Source organism: Chionomys nivalis, chromosome 8 (genome assembly GCF_950005125.1).
Source record: "Chionomys nivalis chromosome 8, mChiNiv1.1, whole genome shotgun sequence".
NCBI lineage: Eukaryota > Metazoa > Chordata > Mammalia > Rodentia > Cricetidae > Chionomys > Chionomys nivalis.
The window spans coordinates 10,232,820-10,249,817 of NC_080093.1; the positions used below are offsets into that span (position 1 = coordinate 10,232,820).

The following is a 16,998-nucleotide window of genomic DNA, read 5'->3' on the forward strand; positions in this document are numbered from 1 at the left end:
GTTTGTTTATTTTTTTTTGTTTATTTTTTTGTTTTTGGTTTTTCGAGACAGGGTTTCTCTGTGGTTTTGGAGCCTGTCCTGGAACTAGCTCTTGTAGACCAGGCTGGTCTCGAACTCACAGAGATCCGCCTGCCTCTGCCTCCCAAGTGCTGGGATTAAAGGCGTGCGCCACCACCGCCCGGCTCTTCTTAGGTTTTAATAAATATTATACTAGTTCTTTCAGAATTTAAAACAGCTTACTTTGATCATATTTGCTGTTCTATCCCCATCATTTTGAAGTTCCATCCCTCTTTTCCTATCCCTCCAACTCTGTCTTCTTCCCCCTCCACCCCACACCATTATGGCCAATATATGCTGCCCAGCTATTTATAGATGTATGGCCTTCTACTGGCTTGTAGTTGACTTATCACGGGCTATCCTCTTAGAGAGAACTGCCCCTCTGCCAGCAGCCCACAGCTGTCAACAGCTGCTGTGTTAGCGGTGAAACATTGTGTTCATATGCCCTCTCCATGTTGAGATTTTGGTCTGGCTTATGCGTGATTACACAGCTGCTGGGATTTCAATTGTGCAAGGGCCCTATGTTGTTATTGTTGTTGTTTTTACTCTTTACTCTTTGGGAGCCCATCACCCAGTCCCAAATAAATACACACAGAGTCTTGTTTTTAGCCATCTTTTCTTAAATTTTTCTGTCTACCTTTTACATCTGGTCCTTTACCTTTCTCTATTCTATATACCTTTCTTTACTTCTTATCACATGGCTTGTTGTGAAGACAGGTGGCTGGCCCCTGTTGTCCTCCTCTCCTTCTTCTTTGCTTGCTCCTCAATCTTCTCTTCCCAGATTTCTCTTATTTATTCTCTCTGCCAGCCAGCCCTACCTATCCTTCCTCCTGCCTAGCTATTAACCATTAAGCTCTTTATTAGATCAATCAGGTGTTTTAGACAGGCAATGTAATACAGTGCCACGAAGTTAAACAAATGTAACATAAAAGAATTCGACACATCTTTGCATCATTAAACAAATGTTTCACAGCACAAACAAATGTAACACATCTTTAATATTTCACAACAGTCCTGTTGTGTCCAAAAGACATTGTTGCCCTGTAGGTAAGAGCAGCTCTAACTATTACACTGTTTCTACCCAGTCTTTTTTTTTTTTTTTTTTTTTTTGAGACAGGGTTTCTCTGTGGTTTTGGAGCCTGTCCTGGAACTAGCTCTTGTAGACCAGGCTGGTCTTGAACTCACAGAGATCCGCCTGCCTCTGCCTCCCAAGTGCTGGGATTAAAGGCGTGCGCCACCACCGCCCGGCCTCTACCCAGTCTTCCACAATGTTCCAGGAGCAGTTATAGGACGGGGATGTAGTAAATACCTTCCATTTAGTGTTGAGCATTCCGCAGTTGGCGAAGGGGCAGAAAAACCAGAGATGGTAGCGTGTCCCCATTTTCTAAGTTTCCCCAGATGAAGGTATGTCAAGGTTAGTGGTCAAGTCAAATGTACTGATAAATGCATGGCATACTCATAGCATTCGATTTTCCTTCCCGTGGGGTTAGAATGCCTCATTTAGTGAATGATGAGGGGAAACTTTCTTCTCTTAATAAAAGAAGCAGAAAATTCCAGTGCTGCTGTTTAGAGGGTGAATAGTGAATTTTCAGCCTCTGCTTTATGACGCTTAGTCATTGGCCAGCACATGCCATGCAAAATTGCATTTCCAAGAAGCTGATCTGAGGGCTCTATAAATGCTTGGGGTTTTGTTTCTAAATTATATTTTATGGTAACAATAAAAAATTGTCATATTCAAAGTTGTTATGTGGCTAATAACTTGCCTAATAGAGACTTGTGTGTGTTAACCAACCTTGTTTCAATTTAATTAATTAATTTTAAGCACACTCAGAAAGAACACTTGTCCAGCTATTTTGGTACAAAAGGATTTTAACTGACTTTTACTAATTTACAGTGGGACGTGTCTGTTTAGTCATATATATTAGTGTCTCTACTTATATCTACCAAAGCTTTGTTTTGTAATACAAAGCAGAAAACAGCTGAGAGTTTGAGGGAGTGAATTGCATTTTTCTGTCACAAAGTCCTCAGTGACAATTCCTCACCTTCATGCAAGAGACTGAATGGTCAGCATTGATAGCATTATTCAGTAAGGAGCATGGAAGGCTCTGGACAAGGGCTGCACTGGGGCCCAGCCGTACTTGATCTCTACACTAAGCAGAAAACTTTTGCCCATTTCTTTAAAGACATCACCCTTTCCCATACAGAGTAGTAAGGGATGGATGGCTGCCACACAATGACTCAGTAGGTGGGCACTACATTTTCTTTAAGTATGAACCAAGTAAGGTTTTGTAAGGCAAGAATGTGACAGAAAGGAAGAAGTCACAGCAAGAGGCAGACTTCATGTGGTAACAGGAGTTCTGAGACTGGTTAGAAAGGACACTTCTGATATGCTACTGTGGAAATTTCCAGATATAACTTCATGCTGATGTTGTAGATACTCTGTTAAGTGGAGGTTATCAGTTCATAGTTATTTGTATTATTATTAGTATATGTAGTCGTTTGAATAGCCAAAGCTATTCGAAGATACTCTGTGACTTGGAGTGGAACATATGAAGGTTGTCATCAGGATTAGTGTCTTCTGTTTTAATCAGGGGCATTTGGGCACTGTACAATGAAATCAACATATAGCAATAAATAGGAAGCTTATGGACATTATTTCATGTAGGTGTATGTTTGTCAAAATAACCTTGGTAGGGACTGGGAAGATGGTCTTACCAGAAGTGTTCTGGTTGTTTAAACATGAGGACCTGAGTTTCGAGTCCCAACAGTCACAACAAAACCAGGTGTGGTGGCTTGTATCTGTAACTCCAGCACACGGAAGCAGAGACAGGCACATGCCTGGAGATCATTGTTCAGACAATCTGGTAGAATCAGTGCAGTCCTGCTGTAGTGGGAGGCCCTGTCTCAGAATATGAGGTGTAAAATGATAAAGCAAGAAACCTAATATTGCATCTTTGCAGGCCTCCCCTCTCCTACACACACACATACCTCTACATGAACACATGCATATAACACACACACATACATATACATACTCAGAAACACACACACAGAAATGAAAATACCCTTGCTTCCATTAAACTTAAAATTGTCATAATTTTGAACTAAGAAAACCTATACATGAAAATTATTAGTTCAATGAAAATAAATGATGAGTTATATATTATTTAAACAAATTTTACCACAGTTCTGTTGATTTCTTTAATATGTGAAAATATAGAAAGCTATAATGAGATAGTATCAGGATACTATCACAATTGGGTTTTCAACTTATCCTCACTTTGGAGCAGCGAATTGAGCTGTGACCCCTGTAACATATGAGGATTTTGTTGAATAGCACCACTAATCAGAAGCGAGCAGTAACTCACTAATAAACAACATCAGAGCTCCGACAGAAGGTTGCATCTCTCCGCTGCCCAGGAGTGAAGGCTGAGTAATGCGTACAGCCACGGGGGAGAATGAAGGGAAGAGAGACCTCAGGAAATCGATTAAACACATAACTGAAGGGTAGAAGGTCGCCTTTCCGTCTTGCTCTGGCTCTAAAAACAGGGAGATTAGATTGGGTTGAACAGCTATGCCGTGAAACGTTACAAAGGATGCCTCTCCTGTGATTAACTGCAGCCCACATCATGGGCATTGTCAGTTTCACTAGCCCAGCAAGAGGAAGCAGAGCAGAGATTTCCACCATTGTGCCCGCCTGCCCTAGGAAACAAATAATCACCACGTGTGCGGGCAGGCTGGCTCACACCGTGTCACACGGGGTTAAAGAGTTCCTACTCCTGGGCACCTCCAAAGCCCCTTGTCACATGAATGGGAGATATGGCCCGTGACCATCTGAACTTCATTATTTAGTTTACTGCTATGTTGTATCATAAGATCAACTACCTAGAAATACTTTCTGCCCACACCCCATTTCCTTGGTGGGGGATTTATAGGCCTCTTTGGCAAAATCACCCTGAGGTGTAGTCACATGATTCTCTGTCTTCAAACAAACAGCCACCCTGCTGCCACTGATCAGCCGTCCCTGGGCTGGCTGTGATTGGAATTTAGCACTGAGGGTGACTTAATTGGCACAGGGATCTGTTAAGCATATGCCCCACCACAGGCATGCCATCTGATGTGCCCACAGGGTGCCCACACCTCACACATGCTCAAGTGTGAGGAAGAAGGGAGTTCTGAAGAGATCATTGATGGCAGCTCACACTGCGGGTCAGGAGAGAGCAGCCTTAGATGACAGGACTGCAGGGATCTCTGTTGGTCTTCTGGGTAACATAGCTCTCCATTTCCTAGAAAGGAGTCCTAGTTGGCTTTCTGTGAAGTGTTAAGGATCACGGATGCTCCTGCCTCCTAAATGAGGCACTGTGTCAGTTACCTGGAATTTGGAAGTATTTAGCACGATCGGGCAGCCGCTGCCTCGGAATTCAAGGTTAGAACATTGTGTGCTTACTGTGGCTATAATTGATCCTGAGACCTACAGTGAAAATCCAGGACATTGATGTGAATGGATTTTTGCTGAGTTGGAAACATTATAGCAGGGCCAAAAGGTCTAGGGCTAGACCATGGACACTACCCTGAATGGAGCAATGAATTCCTCTTTCTCTTGTCCAAAGACTGAACAGACAAAAAAAAACAAAAACAAACAAACCCGGTCATTAGAAGTAGAAGCTGGTTGTGCTGCTCTGTGTCCACAGGTGCCCTGGGGCCTGGGTACTCCAGGAAGTCAGGTGGAGCCTATTCATGGCTACAGGTACCAATGATGCTGATGCTATCATCTCAACCTGCTGTGATGACCGAGCCTGTCACGAGCACTGAAAAGCAAAGATCAGGCCTCTGAAACTCCTTTATTCTTTCTGAGAAGTTTTGTTGTTGTTGTTGTAATGTTTGGGTCACAGACTCTAATCTTCACTGTGCTATCTGTGTTCTCCTCTAGCATGAGGGGAAATTATGGATGATCAATTAATATTTCCTGAATTCTGAATAAGTGAACCAAGTGGTTTGATTTCCTCTAAGTGGGGATGGGAACAGGAAACAAATCAAAGGGACCTTTTTCTGGGAAGCGCAGAGGAATTTGTTCAGGGTCCATTTTTTCCCGGAATCTGTTCCTATTTCGGAGGCTTTTCCATACCCAACTTTGTAAGTCTCAGGAATCATGTGTCCCAGAACTGTCTTGGCACAATGCCCTTGCTTTTCCCTTCTATGGTATAGTATCTCCTCTCTCAGTGTGAAGTCAGAAGAAACAGTTAATCAAACTCACAAAGAAAGGAAGGGAGCGAATACTGAAGACACCCGTGCTAATTTCTACGTCATTTGTACTTATGATTCGTTTTTATTCTTCACATCAATGTTCCCCAGGAGTTAGCATCTTGCCCTTTATTGGCACTCTCAGATGTGCACACTGAGGTTCAGGAATCAAGGATGGTGGACCATGCGGCCCAGCTATGGGAGCTGGGAACCTCACCACTGACCTTTCCTGAATATTTAATCAGTAGCTAACTTGAAGTGTACATATTTGACAGTTAGTTGTGTAAGCTTCCTAGAATATATTAAGCTCACCAGGGTAAGACATACACAGACAAAATAGGCATCACTGTCTGTGGGGTAGCACCAAAATGGTGGGCAGGGCATCAGGCCAGAGCAGATCAGTACCAGCCTGCCAGCCCTCTGCAGCTGAAAAGCAGTAACAATTTATTCAATTATGTTAAGCGCCCATTAAAGGAATCCTAAGCCCTCCCCTGGGCCATTTCAGTTCTAAGAGATTGTAATTGTTTGAGACTAACCATGATTTCTTCTTCTGCCTTCAGGTGATTCTCATTTTGACAAAGTTGTATGACTATAACCTTGGGAGCATCACTGAGAGCTCACTTTGGAGGTATGTAGATAAATTAGATCTCTAATTACTGTATTGTTTAAGCCTGGTGTCTGCTAGTGCTGTCTCTTGAAGTCTCATTTCCTGGTGGGAAGGTTTCTGGTTATGTGCATGCCTTTCTTTCTTTTCATTCTGTTTCCTCTGGAGATGGATAGACTTTGTCTTTTGGCAGGCAGAAGAAATGCCTTCTTCTCGTGGTCAGTGAGACTGTTGTGTTCCTCTCTTTCTTAACTGTTAATGTGTTTTGATTCCCATGGTTCTCAGTGATCTGGGACCTTGTGAAGAAAGGGGCTAAGTTTCCCATTGGAGAAAACCTTACATCAGTTTCCAAGTCTGCAGGAGCCAATCTCCTATCAGGGGCATGGCTTTCGCAGTTTGCTGTCCATGGTCCTGCAGTTCCCAAGCAGCACACAGGCAGGCCCACAGACATATGTATATGCATATACCTGTATCTCAGGGCTTCATGTTGTACTTCATACACATACAAATTGTGTGAAAAGAACCTACTCTGTCAAATGAATGGATACAATTCATTTAGAGGCAGAATATCTCATAAGCAAAGATGTTTTCGGGGTGTTATCAGTCTGAATTAAAAAAAAAAAACAGACAAATGTTCAGTAACCCAATACAATCTACTTTACTGTTTCTTTGGATTTTCTATAGAGTGCCTTTTTCTCGTTCCTCTAAATGTTACCATTCTAGCCAGCCTATATCAGATGGCCATGCCTACACCAGCCCCTGAAATCCAGGAGAGCACTGCCTCTGAACGGTTACTCCCAGCTCATCTTGTAATCTCAAAGAGACATCGGCTTTGTCTACGTGAAGTCGAGGGGTGGGCCAAGGCTAATGCTTGGCACTGCACCCAAAAGCTTGACTGTTTTGGTTAGTGACTTGATAATCATGAAATTCTTTAGCACATTTAGTGCCCAGCGCCTAGTTCATTATTTAAATTCAGTAAGCCTTGATCAGAATGTTCATGTAAATTTGTGTTTCCTGATAGTGTGGGCATTCTAGTGTGTGCATTCACAAGAATAAAAGCCCATACAGTGTACCTGTCATAAGCAGTGCAGACCATAGAGTAGACAATTAAGAGACATGCAACTTAGTCACGGAGAGGTAGAAGGCATTTGCAGACACAGGCCTGCCTGCACTGTGGCAAATACGCAGAACCACACAGGAGAAGGTGGTACTAGACCACTCAGATACAAAGGCAGCTTGCTCCGTTCTCTCTGATGAGACTATTAAGAGTAGGTTTTTCCAATCTTAGGGAGGGAGGTTCATGAAGTAAAAATGGCTCCTGTCATCACAGTGCTATAAGCAGAGACTGGAGCATTACCAGAGCTTGGCAGCCATCCAGACTACCCAATAAGTCAGCTCCAGGTACATGAAAAACTCTATTTTAAAGAAATAAGGCAGAGATTGCTCAACAATGCATCCAGTAAGTTGATCTGTGTTGTCCACACAGCACCAGCACCGTTCATGCCCTACCACAGACATAATCAAACATAATACACACAGATTAATAATTAATATACGTGCATAAATTAGTAGGATTTTTTTAAGTACTGAGATTCTTATCAGCACATTTTTCTACTTCTGTAAAACTGAGCAACTGAGAAATGTTCAACAACCAGATTTAAAGCCTGAGTTAAGCCTTATTGTTTGACATTCTACCAGCTGAACACTATAGGGTGTCAGAGGCCCTCTGGCAACTGGAGTAGGTGGGGGCCAAGAGCCAGTTGACCTTGTACTGAAGTCCTTAGGACTTACAGCTCTTTGGATCTATGAGACAGGGATGACAAGCTACTATTGTACCCAATTAATGAGATTTACTCCCTGTTTGGGCTGCCATCGATTGCACCTTAATCCCGGAGCAAGTTGCTGATTTTGTTTTTTGTTTTTTTGTTCGCTCGGGAGAAGCAAACTGAGAGGGGTTGTGTGAGCTGACACAGAACAATTAACCACACCTGAGTAGCAACTCTAGCTGATAGTGGATTAAGCCTTGAGATTTGTGGGGAAAGCCGCTTTTCCCCTTTGAAGCAAGATAAGCTTAAAGGTTTGGATAAATAAAAATGTCAAATCAGGATACAGTATCTCCAAGAAGTAATATATTCATCTTTCCCCTCTCTTAGTATCTCCAAGAAGAAATATATTAATCTTCCCTCTCTCATGTCCAGGGTAATCAGCCCTCTGCAGAGAGGGCTTAGCTAGTGAGGAAGCCCTAGACACTTCTGAAGATGATGCTAGCGTGTGCTTTTAAAGGTGCACACACCAGCACGGCCTCTGTCAAAGAGTTTTACTGTTATGGGTGACTGATCAAAAGCAGAGTCTCGTGTCCCACCACTGGATGGCAAGATATTTCCTCTTCCCACTCCAGACACTCCAGGGGAGCAGTGAAGAGTGTCTTGGGTCAGACTGTTAACTTCCTGCTTTGAAGAGTGTTTTTCATACCAAACCTAGTTTTTACTCATCTGTAAATAAAAGGCTATGAAATGGAAGTACACACTCTAAAAACAATGTGTGGAAATATCCCAGTATGGGCATTTCCTGTATTAATACACACCCAATGATGCGGTTCGTTTCTGTGCTTGCTGCTGTGCACCACCACTACCTGAAGGCCTGCGGGTGGCCATCTCACACATCTCTATCCCTCCCCTTTGCATTCAGGATTCATCACATTTTTCTAGCTTCTCCTTTTCAGGCCGTATCTATAACACACAACAGTGACTTTGGCTCTGAGACTTTCACACTTACTTTATTAAGATTAAATTGGTAATTTTCTAAGCCAAGGAAGTAGTATGTGTTCATTATAATGAGCCAGTTAATGCAGCAATGTCTGAATACACCATGCACTTTCCATACAGGTCCAGCCTTCTTGGCGTTGGCGTTATTAACAGTAGCCGATGGTTTTGTTCATTGTTTGGGGCCCAAATTAAGTGTTAATCAATATATTCAGCTAGGAATAATTTTGTGTGTTTTCTTGCTTATATCTGCAGAAGTGTTTATTTACTCCACTCTGGAAGTCTATTTTTTTTCACTTGGGAGTAAACCATGGGTATATATCCAAACTAACACGTTGAAAGATGAGTCCAAGCTGTAAGTGCTCCAATATGTGGAATATGCATATTGAGTTAAACTAACTCAAGAAATGCTTTCTGAGGAGCAGGAAATGTTCTCTGTGTATTTATTCTTGAACCCACCCAATAAAATCATTCCTGTTAGTATCTCCAGGTTCCACAAGAGAGAAGTGAGGGTTGGGGAAATTCAAGAGCTTCCTGAGTGACTGTGTGATTATACAGAGTGGACACACGTCAGTCTATTTTCTTAACGTGCATGTGCCTGGCTCTTGTTTACCTTTCTGATGTCTCTTTAGTCTCATTTAGTCAATTGTAGTTATGATCTATAGTTCTTAAAAACAGGCTTGTAGGCCTGTCCTTTTATTTTCATAGCTTGATCTCTGCAAAGTCCCAAGGAGTTCTAAAAATGCCTTCACTATACAGAAACCTGCATTATAATGTAAGCAACTGTCTGGACTACATCCCAAGAATGCTGGAATAATATATTCAGTAGCAATAGCTGAATGCAAATGTCTTTAGGATTTCACTAGGTTTGAATGGTTTCAATACTTGTTTTCCACCGTGTTTTTCTCCCAGTACATTCTAATAAGTATGATATTGGGGATCTTTACAGTTTTTGATCTAGGGTCTTGTGGACTGCTTTTCTAATCATACAAAGAAAATTGCCTCTTCTTCCTTCATCTCATGGTGTATCATGTGTCTGTCTTCTAATAGTTGTCAGATGTTTATTGATATCATTCAAATCAAGAAACAATTCAAAATCTAATCAGAAGTAGGTATTCTGTGTAGATAGAAACATGATAAGTGCAAAATAAAGCTGTGCACAAGATATTAGGATTTTTGTCTATTTCCACTCTAGTTAATAAAAGCAGATGGTGGCCGTGTATGACAGTGTGTATATAAAATGTCTCCACGGGCTCATGTTTGGCGGGATTGCTGCAGCTAGTACTGGTACTATGAGATGCTTGTATCATATGGACTCTGGGATAATCTGTAGAAAGGGTCAAAGCAGAATGAACTATGAGGGGTTGGCCCCTTAGCTGAGTACAAAAGTCACTGGTTGAAGGTCTTTATATATTTTCCTTGTTCCCTTTTCCTCGCTCCCTGATTTGTGAGCACTGCCAAGAATGCAGCTTCAGTACACCACATTCTCTTTGCCATGATGTCCCAAAAGCCATGCAGCCAGCTAAGCATGGACTCAAATATCTGAGACCATGATGCGAAGTAATTTTTTTTATCTAGACAGTTGTCAGAGAGACTTAATGGTGAATAACCTCATTATGTTTTAATTTCCTCTTTGTTGCCTCCCCTACAAAAAGAAAATGGCTCATACTAAGTATCATGAAGTCTGTTTTTCTTAGAAACAATATATTAATAAATGGCTTGGATGAAGAATTGTTAAAAGAGTGAGAATGAGTTGTCTTTAGGGGTGGGATCCCTGGTGGATGAAGCATGATCTAGTAGATGGCCCCACATTTGTGTGAAGCTAGGCAGCAAACTGAACTAAGTAGGTTATTAAACGTAAGATTGGCTTGGGAAATGGGATGGAAGGAGAATCTGAGAAGAGTTACAGGAAGTAGTAGGAGTGGGATAAATATGATCAAGTGTATTGTATGTATAATGCATACATATGAACCAAGAGATTATGGCAGTAATCACAAGGACCTACACAGGTTTAAGCAAGATACAATTACAGAACTGAGAAGGGGAAGTGAACACAAAATTCTACCCCTAATTAAGAAGATATTTGCAATAGATACTTGCTTGGAAAGCAAAATTATATTTTCTCCAAGGGAGCTTTTTTTTTGAGTCTCAGATAACCTTAGATGATCTTTATTGTTTTTGTTTGTTTTTACTGCCCTTGTATTACATGTCCCTCTTTCTTGACCATCATCACCCCACTTAATAAAACTCTCCAGAAATGAAGAAGACTGTATATTATATCCTAAATAATACTTGTAGGTTCTACCAAAATGACAGGTGGTCTTGGAAGGCCACTCCATGTATGGAGCCTCTCCTTGGACAGGCCGAATGTGAATCCAAGCCCTTACTTATTTTAAGGGTATGGAGAATTTATTGAGTTACCGTTCCTTGTTTTCTCATCCAAAAAGGTAGGTTTTGTCTCATAGGATTCTGGTTGCACTGTGATAAGCACCTATCTCCTACTGAACACACAATAAACAATGGAAACAGACAGACAAAATGAGGGCTTTTAACACCTACTTGGTCATTATCTGAAATGACTCTCTCCCTATATAATTTACCTAATAAACAATACTAATAGCCTTGTATGGCAGTTTGAATGAGGATGACCCAATAGGTTCATATGTTTGAGTGTTTTTTTCAAAGTTGGTGGGAACTGTTTGGGAAGGATTAGGAGGTGTGGCCTTGTTAGAGGAGATATGTCACTGGGCATGGGCTTTGAAGTTTCAAAATTCCATTCCATTCCCACTTAGCCCCTGTTTTCTCTGCCTTGTGACTGTGGATCAGGCTGTGAACTTTCAGTCAATGCTCCAGTGCTATGCCATTTTCCCTATCATAATGATCAGGAACTTTCACCCTCAAGAGTCATGAGCCCCAATAAATGTTTTTTTGTTTGTTTGTTTGTTTTTGTTTTTATGCTTTTTTGGTCCTAGTGTCTTATTAGGGCACTACAGTAACTAAGACACTGTATTTTGTTAATTCAATACTTCCCTGGAAGTGCTATCAATGCGTACATTTAACTCATCCTCAAAACAATTCAGAAGATTGGCTCTAGCCTTATACTACTATCATATATGAGGAAACTGATGCATAGAGAAGTAACCAGCATAGGGTCATCAGGAGGATAAGCAATAGAGGAGGAAGCAGGCTGAGAACACCTCACTGAGAAAAGGTACCAGGACAAGTGGTTAAGCATAGATAAGATTTACGGGATAATTTAGGTTGTAAGAGCTAGTTGATAAGAGGCCTGAGCAAATCATCAAAGCAGTGTATCATTAATATAAGCTTCTGTGTGTTTCCTTGGTACTGAACAGCTGTGGGACTGGGCTGGACATAAACTTCCATCTACATACTTGACTCAGACATGCTAGCTCCCGATCCCAGGGTCTGAACTCACAGGAAACATTTCTTGTCCTAGCTCTCCCTTAACCCCAGACAAGAAAGCATTGGTTATATGCAAATTCATTCTTGTTCCACATCTAATTTCCTTTAGACTACTATTTTCTGGACATGTCTTACCATTTCTGAAAGTTAGGAAGTTTCATATTACCTCCATTACCAACGTATCCCAGCACCAAGTACTATTCTTGTTTTGTAGCAGATAATTAGCATTTTGATGAATTTATTGGAGAAATATTTTGTTGGAAAATTATCTTTGTCATGTGTGGATTTAATTAACTGATATAAAACTTGCTCCATCTTATATATCATGGGAAATCAACGGTTTCCAGACGTTCATTTATTCAAATGTCAGGTTGTTTTAATTTATTGTCAGTGCACATGTGCGAGGAGACAGATATTAATTTAATCTCAGCATGTAATTGACGCTGTCATGCTGTGTGACTACACCTATACCACCATGTGTCCTATACAATGTAAAGAGAAGGCAAATGTATACAACCAGCATTCAAGGACTGTTTAGGTACAAATGTAGCCAATGTCTGTTGGTTCCTTATCACAACTACCCCAGGCTGTACTCTCACCTGAGAATCGCCTTCACTGCTCATGTGAGCAGCCAGGCCAGCAGTAGAACCTGCAAGCAGTGGTGCTGGACTGAGCTGTGTGTATCACAGGACAACAAGGAAGATGACTGAACTATCAGAGAACTTTAGAAAACCCCTTTTTTATTCAGCTGAATTTGCTGATATACTGTTCAACTATGCATCATGCCAAGCACTTTTCGCTCTGCCCTCCTCTTTGCAAAGAGAAATGGTGCACCAAAGAGTTATCCCTCAGCGTGGCTTCCTTTCTATCTCCTGCTGGGTTGTGAGCAAGGTCGTCACCCTTGGTTTATTGGCTTCAAACAATCTGTGATTGCATGGGATTATGACTTCTTAGGTTGCAAGAAGCAGGAGATGCAATCAATTCATAAAATACACAGGACTGTTTGTTTTGTTTTGTTTTGTTTTTCTGTAAACTGTGTATTTATTTCTGTCAGCATTTTTAGGGACCAAGACTTAAAAGAGCTTTTTAAAAGAATCTATCTTTGAATGTCCTGCTTCATTGCACTTTCAGATGCGAACACTGGGCTGAGCCTAGGTGAGCTCTGCTTTAACTCTTCGGAGTTAGCAAAAGGTAAGATGGCACCACAAAAGTCTGGCTTTGCCACATTCAGCCCTTAGCCAGAGCAGCTGGGAAGTTTGTATTCATTATTCTGATCTAAACACATAGGCTTTGAATTGACCACACACTTGTATTAACCATGATTTGAAGTAGAGAATAAAGTTGTTTTCATCAGAACAAGAAATATTTTGTCTGGAAACCTTTGGAAAGTTCCTGGAATTTATTGCATCATAATTTTCTTACTTAATTTCCCATCATTTCACATCATCTCTGTGTCATCCCTGATCACTCTGTTACTATTCTCCTCGAGTTGGAAATAAATCTGTCACTTTTGACCTCCAAAAAGAAAAAAAGGAAGGAAAAAAGAAAAAAAAAAAGAAGTTCGTCTTAATTGCATTTTCATGGGGACATTTTCTATTTAAGGTTGTAGAAAGAATGAACATTGCTACAGCTTCCATCAGGCAGCAGTGGGCTATTGTCCACAGTACAGCCTTGGCAATTGTAATTTTTCTGACACAGCGTAACTATGGCTGCTGCTGCTGGCCTCGATATGATGCTCTCTTGTCATCTTTCCAGCGATTACAGGCTGGTGCTGTGGGTCTGAGGTTACATATGAACCCACGGACTCTGCTTGTCCTTGCTGCTTTGCTTGCTTGTGTTAGGGTTATATGGTATTTGCAGCTGGTAGAGTTTTACCCTCAAATGGTTCCCTGGTTATTCATTCATAGAGCAGTTGAAACATAGGATACAGTTAGTCACGAGGAAGCATGTGGGATTGGGGCTGGGGCAGTGAAGTCAGCTCCTTCCTAAAGTTCAAGCAGTATGGAATACCTGAGGCAGCTGATTTTATAACAGTGCTCATGGGTTTCTCTGTCCTCACCAACATGAGGGTCCCAGATCACTGGGGGCTGAAGATTAATTGTCATACCAATTCCACATGTACTCTAGATACAACTGTGTGGGAAATATTCAGACTGAAAATTGGGAACAATTCTTGTATTAAACCTACTGTAGAATGGGTAGAGAAAAGGTACAGTTAGCAAAGTAGCTATAAATGTTAAGCTATGGGTTACATATGAGTTACGTAGACCAGAGCAGAAAGAGGCCTGGGTTTGGGTCCTTGTCCCTGAATATCCTAGGCCCTACTTTCTCCTTTGAGTTGGTATTATCTGTCACTCCTTAGTCCCTAGATGCACCAGAAACAGTGCTGCCCAGAAGAATCTATATGGCACTCTTTCTTCCTTCCTTTCTTTCTTTCTTTCTTTCTTTCTTTCTTTCTTTCTTTCTTTCTTCCTTCCTTCCTTCCTTCCTTCCTTCCTTCCTTCCTTCCTTCCTTCCTTCTTTCCTTTTCTTTCTTTTCTTTCTTTCTTTTGAAATAGGAAGGTTGAATTCAGACCTCTGTGTATTCTACAACAGCACTCTACCCCTGAACCATCTCCATGTCCCCCCTTTTTTTGCTCCTTCCATTATTTTTCTTTTGCTTAGTTAACATGAATCAATTTTAAAAATCTACATGAAACACTTTCTTCCTAAATGAACAAGGATTCTCTTGAAACAATTCCATAGCCCCACAAGCCTTTTACTCCCACTTCCTTCTCCCAATGATTGAGACTACAGGCCTTCATCATTGGACATGATTCCCTTGTAGATTCTTTGTCAGTATGACAAAAATAGATTGCAGTAACTGTTTAATCTTGTCAAGCCTTCATTAATGTTACCATTTCTTGGCATTTTTTCCTTGTCTAGCAAATGGGTTTGCTGATAATTTAGTTTATTTGGTAAAGAGATGCAGCATGCTCACTTAGGATTTGATACAACTTCTGTGTATTTAGCCAGGTGATTGATTTATCAGAACTGTTGTGGCCACAGAGATTAGCTGGTGAATTATTTTGTGAGGAATAGTTTTCTACTGAGTCTGGGACTTCTATTTTAGTTTCCCATGGGGGTTTTAGCATTGAGTCCTGTGTCATAGTCAATGACACGTTTGATGCTTCTACCCAAGAGAACGAAGGTACAACTTTCTGCTAGGCCTTGTGTTAAAATTTTATCACAGAGGCATAGTTGATCTCTAAAGGAAATCAGTGTTTAGGAAATCCATGAACCAACCAGATCAATGCTTTCAACTTCCTTTTGCTCATGAAGACATTGACTCATATAGGTTTGCTCTGTGAGAAAATGTACTCCAAGTCGAGATGAACAGCAAGGCCTCCTTACATGTGAGCAGTCTTCATTTCTAGAATGCTCCAGGGCCTCCTCTTTTCATGACCCCAGGATGCGGTCCTTGCCTTGCTGCTGTGACACAATACCAATAAAAGCAGCTTGACAAAAGAAGGGTGGTTTTATGGCTCACATACATAGAATACAGTCCATCATGGCACAGAAGTCAGGGTGCCAAGAGACAGGCACAGTCAAGTAGTGGAGACCTATGATTTGCCCATCTCAGCTCTCTTTCCACTTTGTGTTTAACCTGGTACCCAGGCATGAATTGGTATTGCTCACATTTGGATTCTAGTTTTCCTTTTCAGTTTACCTCATCTAGAAAATCCCTCACAGACGTATGCAAAGGCTTGTTTCCGTGACAATTCTAAACGCTATCAAATTTAGAATCGGAGTTCACCTACACAGGGCCAGAAGACATGTGAGCCAACCCACTGTGAAATCGACTGAGTTAAAGAAAAAAGTTACCCGGTGACTTTCTAACAAATCCAGCTCCTATCTCGACTCGAGTGCCTCTTTTCTATGCTCCATCTCCGATTTCTGTTTATTGGTTATAGGATCCTAGTGACTTGAGTGAGCAGCCACTCTGTGGCTTTGCTTTAGGAAATCATATAACTGAACGCCGATGAAATTCCTGCTGGGACCCAGGTGGAAACAAGAAGGGGAAATTTCTGTGAAGAGCTACGTGCCAAATGCAAAACAAGGTGTTGGCTTGAGGCCAACTCAAAGACAGGAGCAGAAGCAAGTGTGGTTTCCAGCGATGAGTCGGTGTTCAAGAGTAGTTATCTCTCTCTCCTGTATTGCAGAGATCACTTTGCAGCTTCTCAGGTGGTAGGAAATAATGGCTGGCATTCAGATACTCTCCAGTCTGATGGCAATAAGGAGCATTTATTCAAAAGGATTGAGGTTACAGGCTGCTAGTTCTTCAGTTTAATTTTTACATTTCAAAGTATGTTGCAGAAAGGTTAGAAATTGAAAATGGAAATTGCTTTACCTACTTGAGTTTCCCGCATACTTTTGGAAATAAAATCTAAACAGTAAACCTCCTGAAATGATCACTACACTGATGAGTCCTTTGAAATAGCATAATCTGTGCATGCCGAGGCTGTGTGAATGTAGATAGAGATCCAAATCTTACCGCTACCCTTGCTTGTCTAACCTCTGGAAAGTTGTCTCATGTTTATAACCTTGGGTCCTTCATTTATACAAAAAATATTATTTAGACCAGTAGTTCTCAACCTAATGCCACGACCCTTTAACACAGTTCCTCATATTTGGGTGACTTTCCAATCCTGAAGTTAATTTTACTGCAGTACCATAACTGTAATTTTGCTACTGTTATGAATCATAATGTAAATATGCAGCATGTCTGATATGTGACCTCAGAGGGGTTGGGACTCACAGGTTGAGAATCACTGCGCTAGACGAACTCAGATTAGAAAAAATGATTTTCGACCTAGCTTCAGCATCACAAATTTGTGATTGCTACCCAAAGGTCTGCCTTATTTATAACAG

General features: G+C 41.2%; 1 protein-coding gene across 6 annotated transcripts in view; it reads left to right on the plus strand.

The window, feature by feature from the left end:
* Positions 1–16,998, plus strand: part of Sorcs1 (sortilin related VPS10 domain containing receptor 1) — a 499,209-nt gene that overhangs the window by 185,354 nt on the left and 296,857 nt on the right. For all 6 annotated transcript variants that reach the window (XR_009057571.1, XM_057777825.1, XM_057777826.1 and 3 more), the window contains exon 2: positions 5,859–5,926. Coding sequence is in view for 5 of the 6 variants with exons in the window: in XM_057777825.1 (XP_057633808.1) it covers positions 5,859–5,926 (68 nt within the window). In the remaining variant the exon portion in view is untranslated. The remainder of the gene's footprint in view (positions 1–5,858; positions 5,927–16,998) is intronic.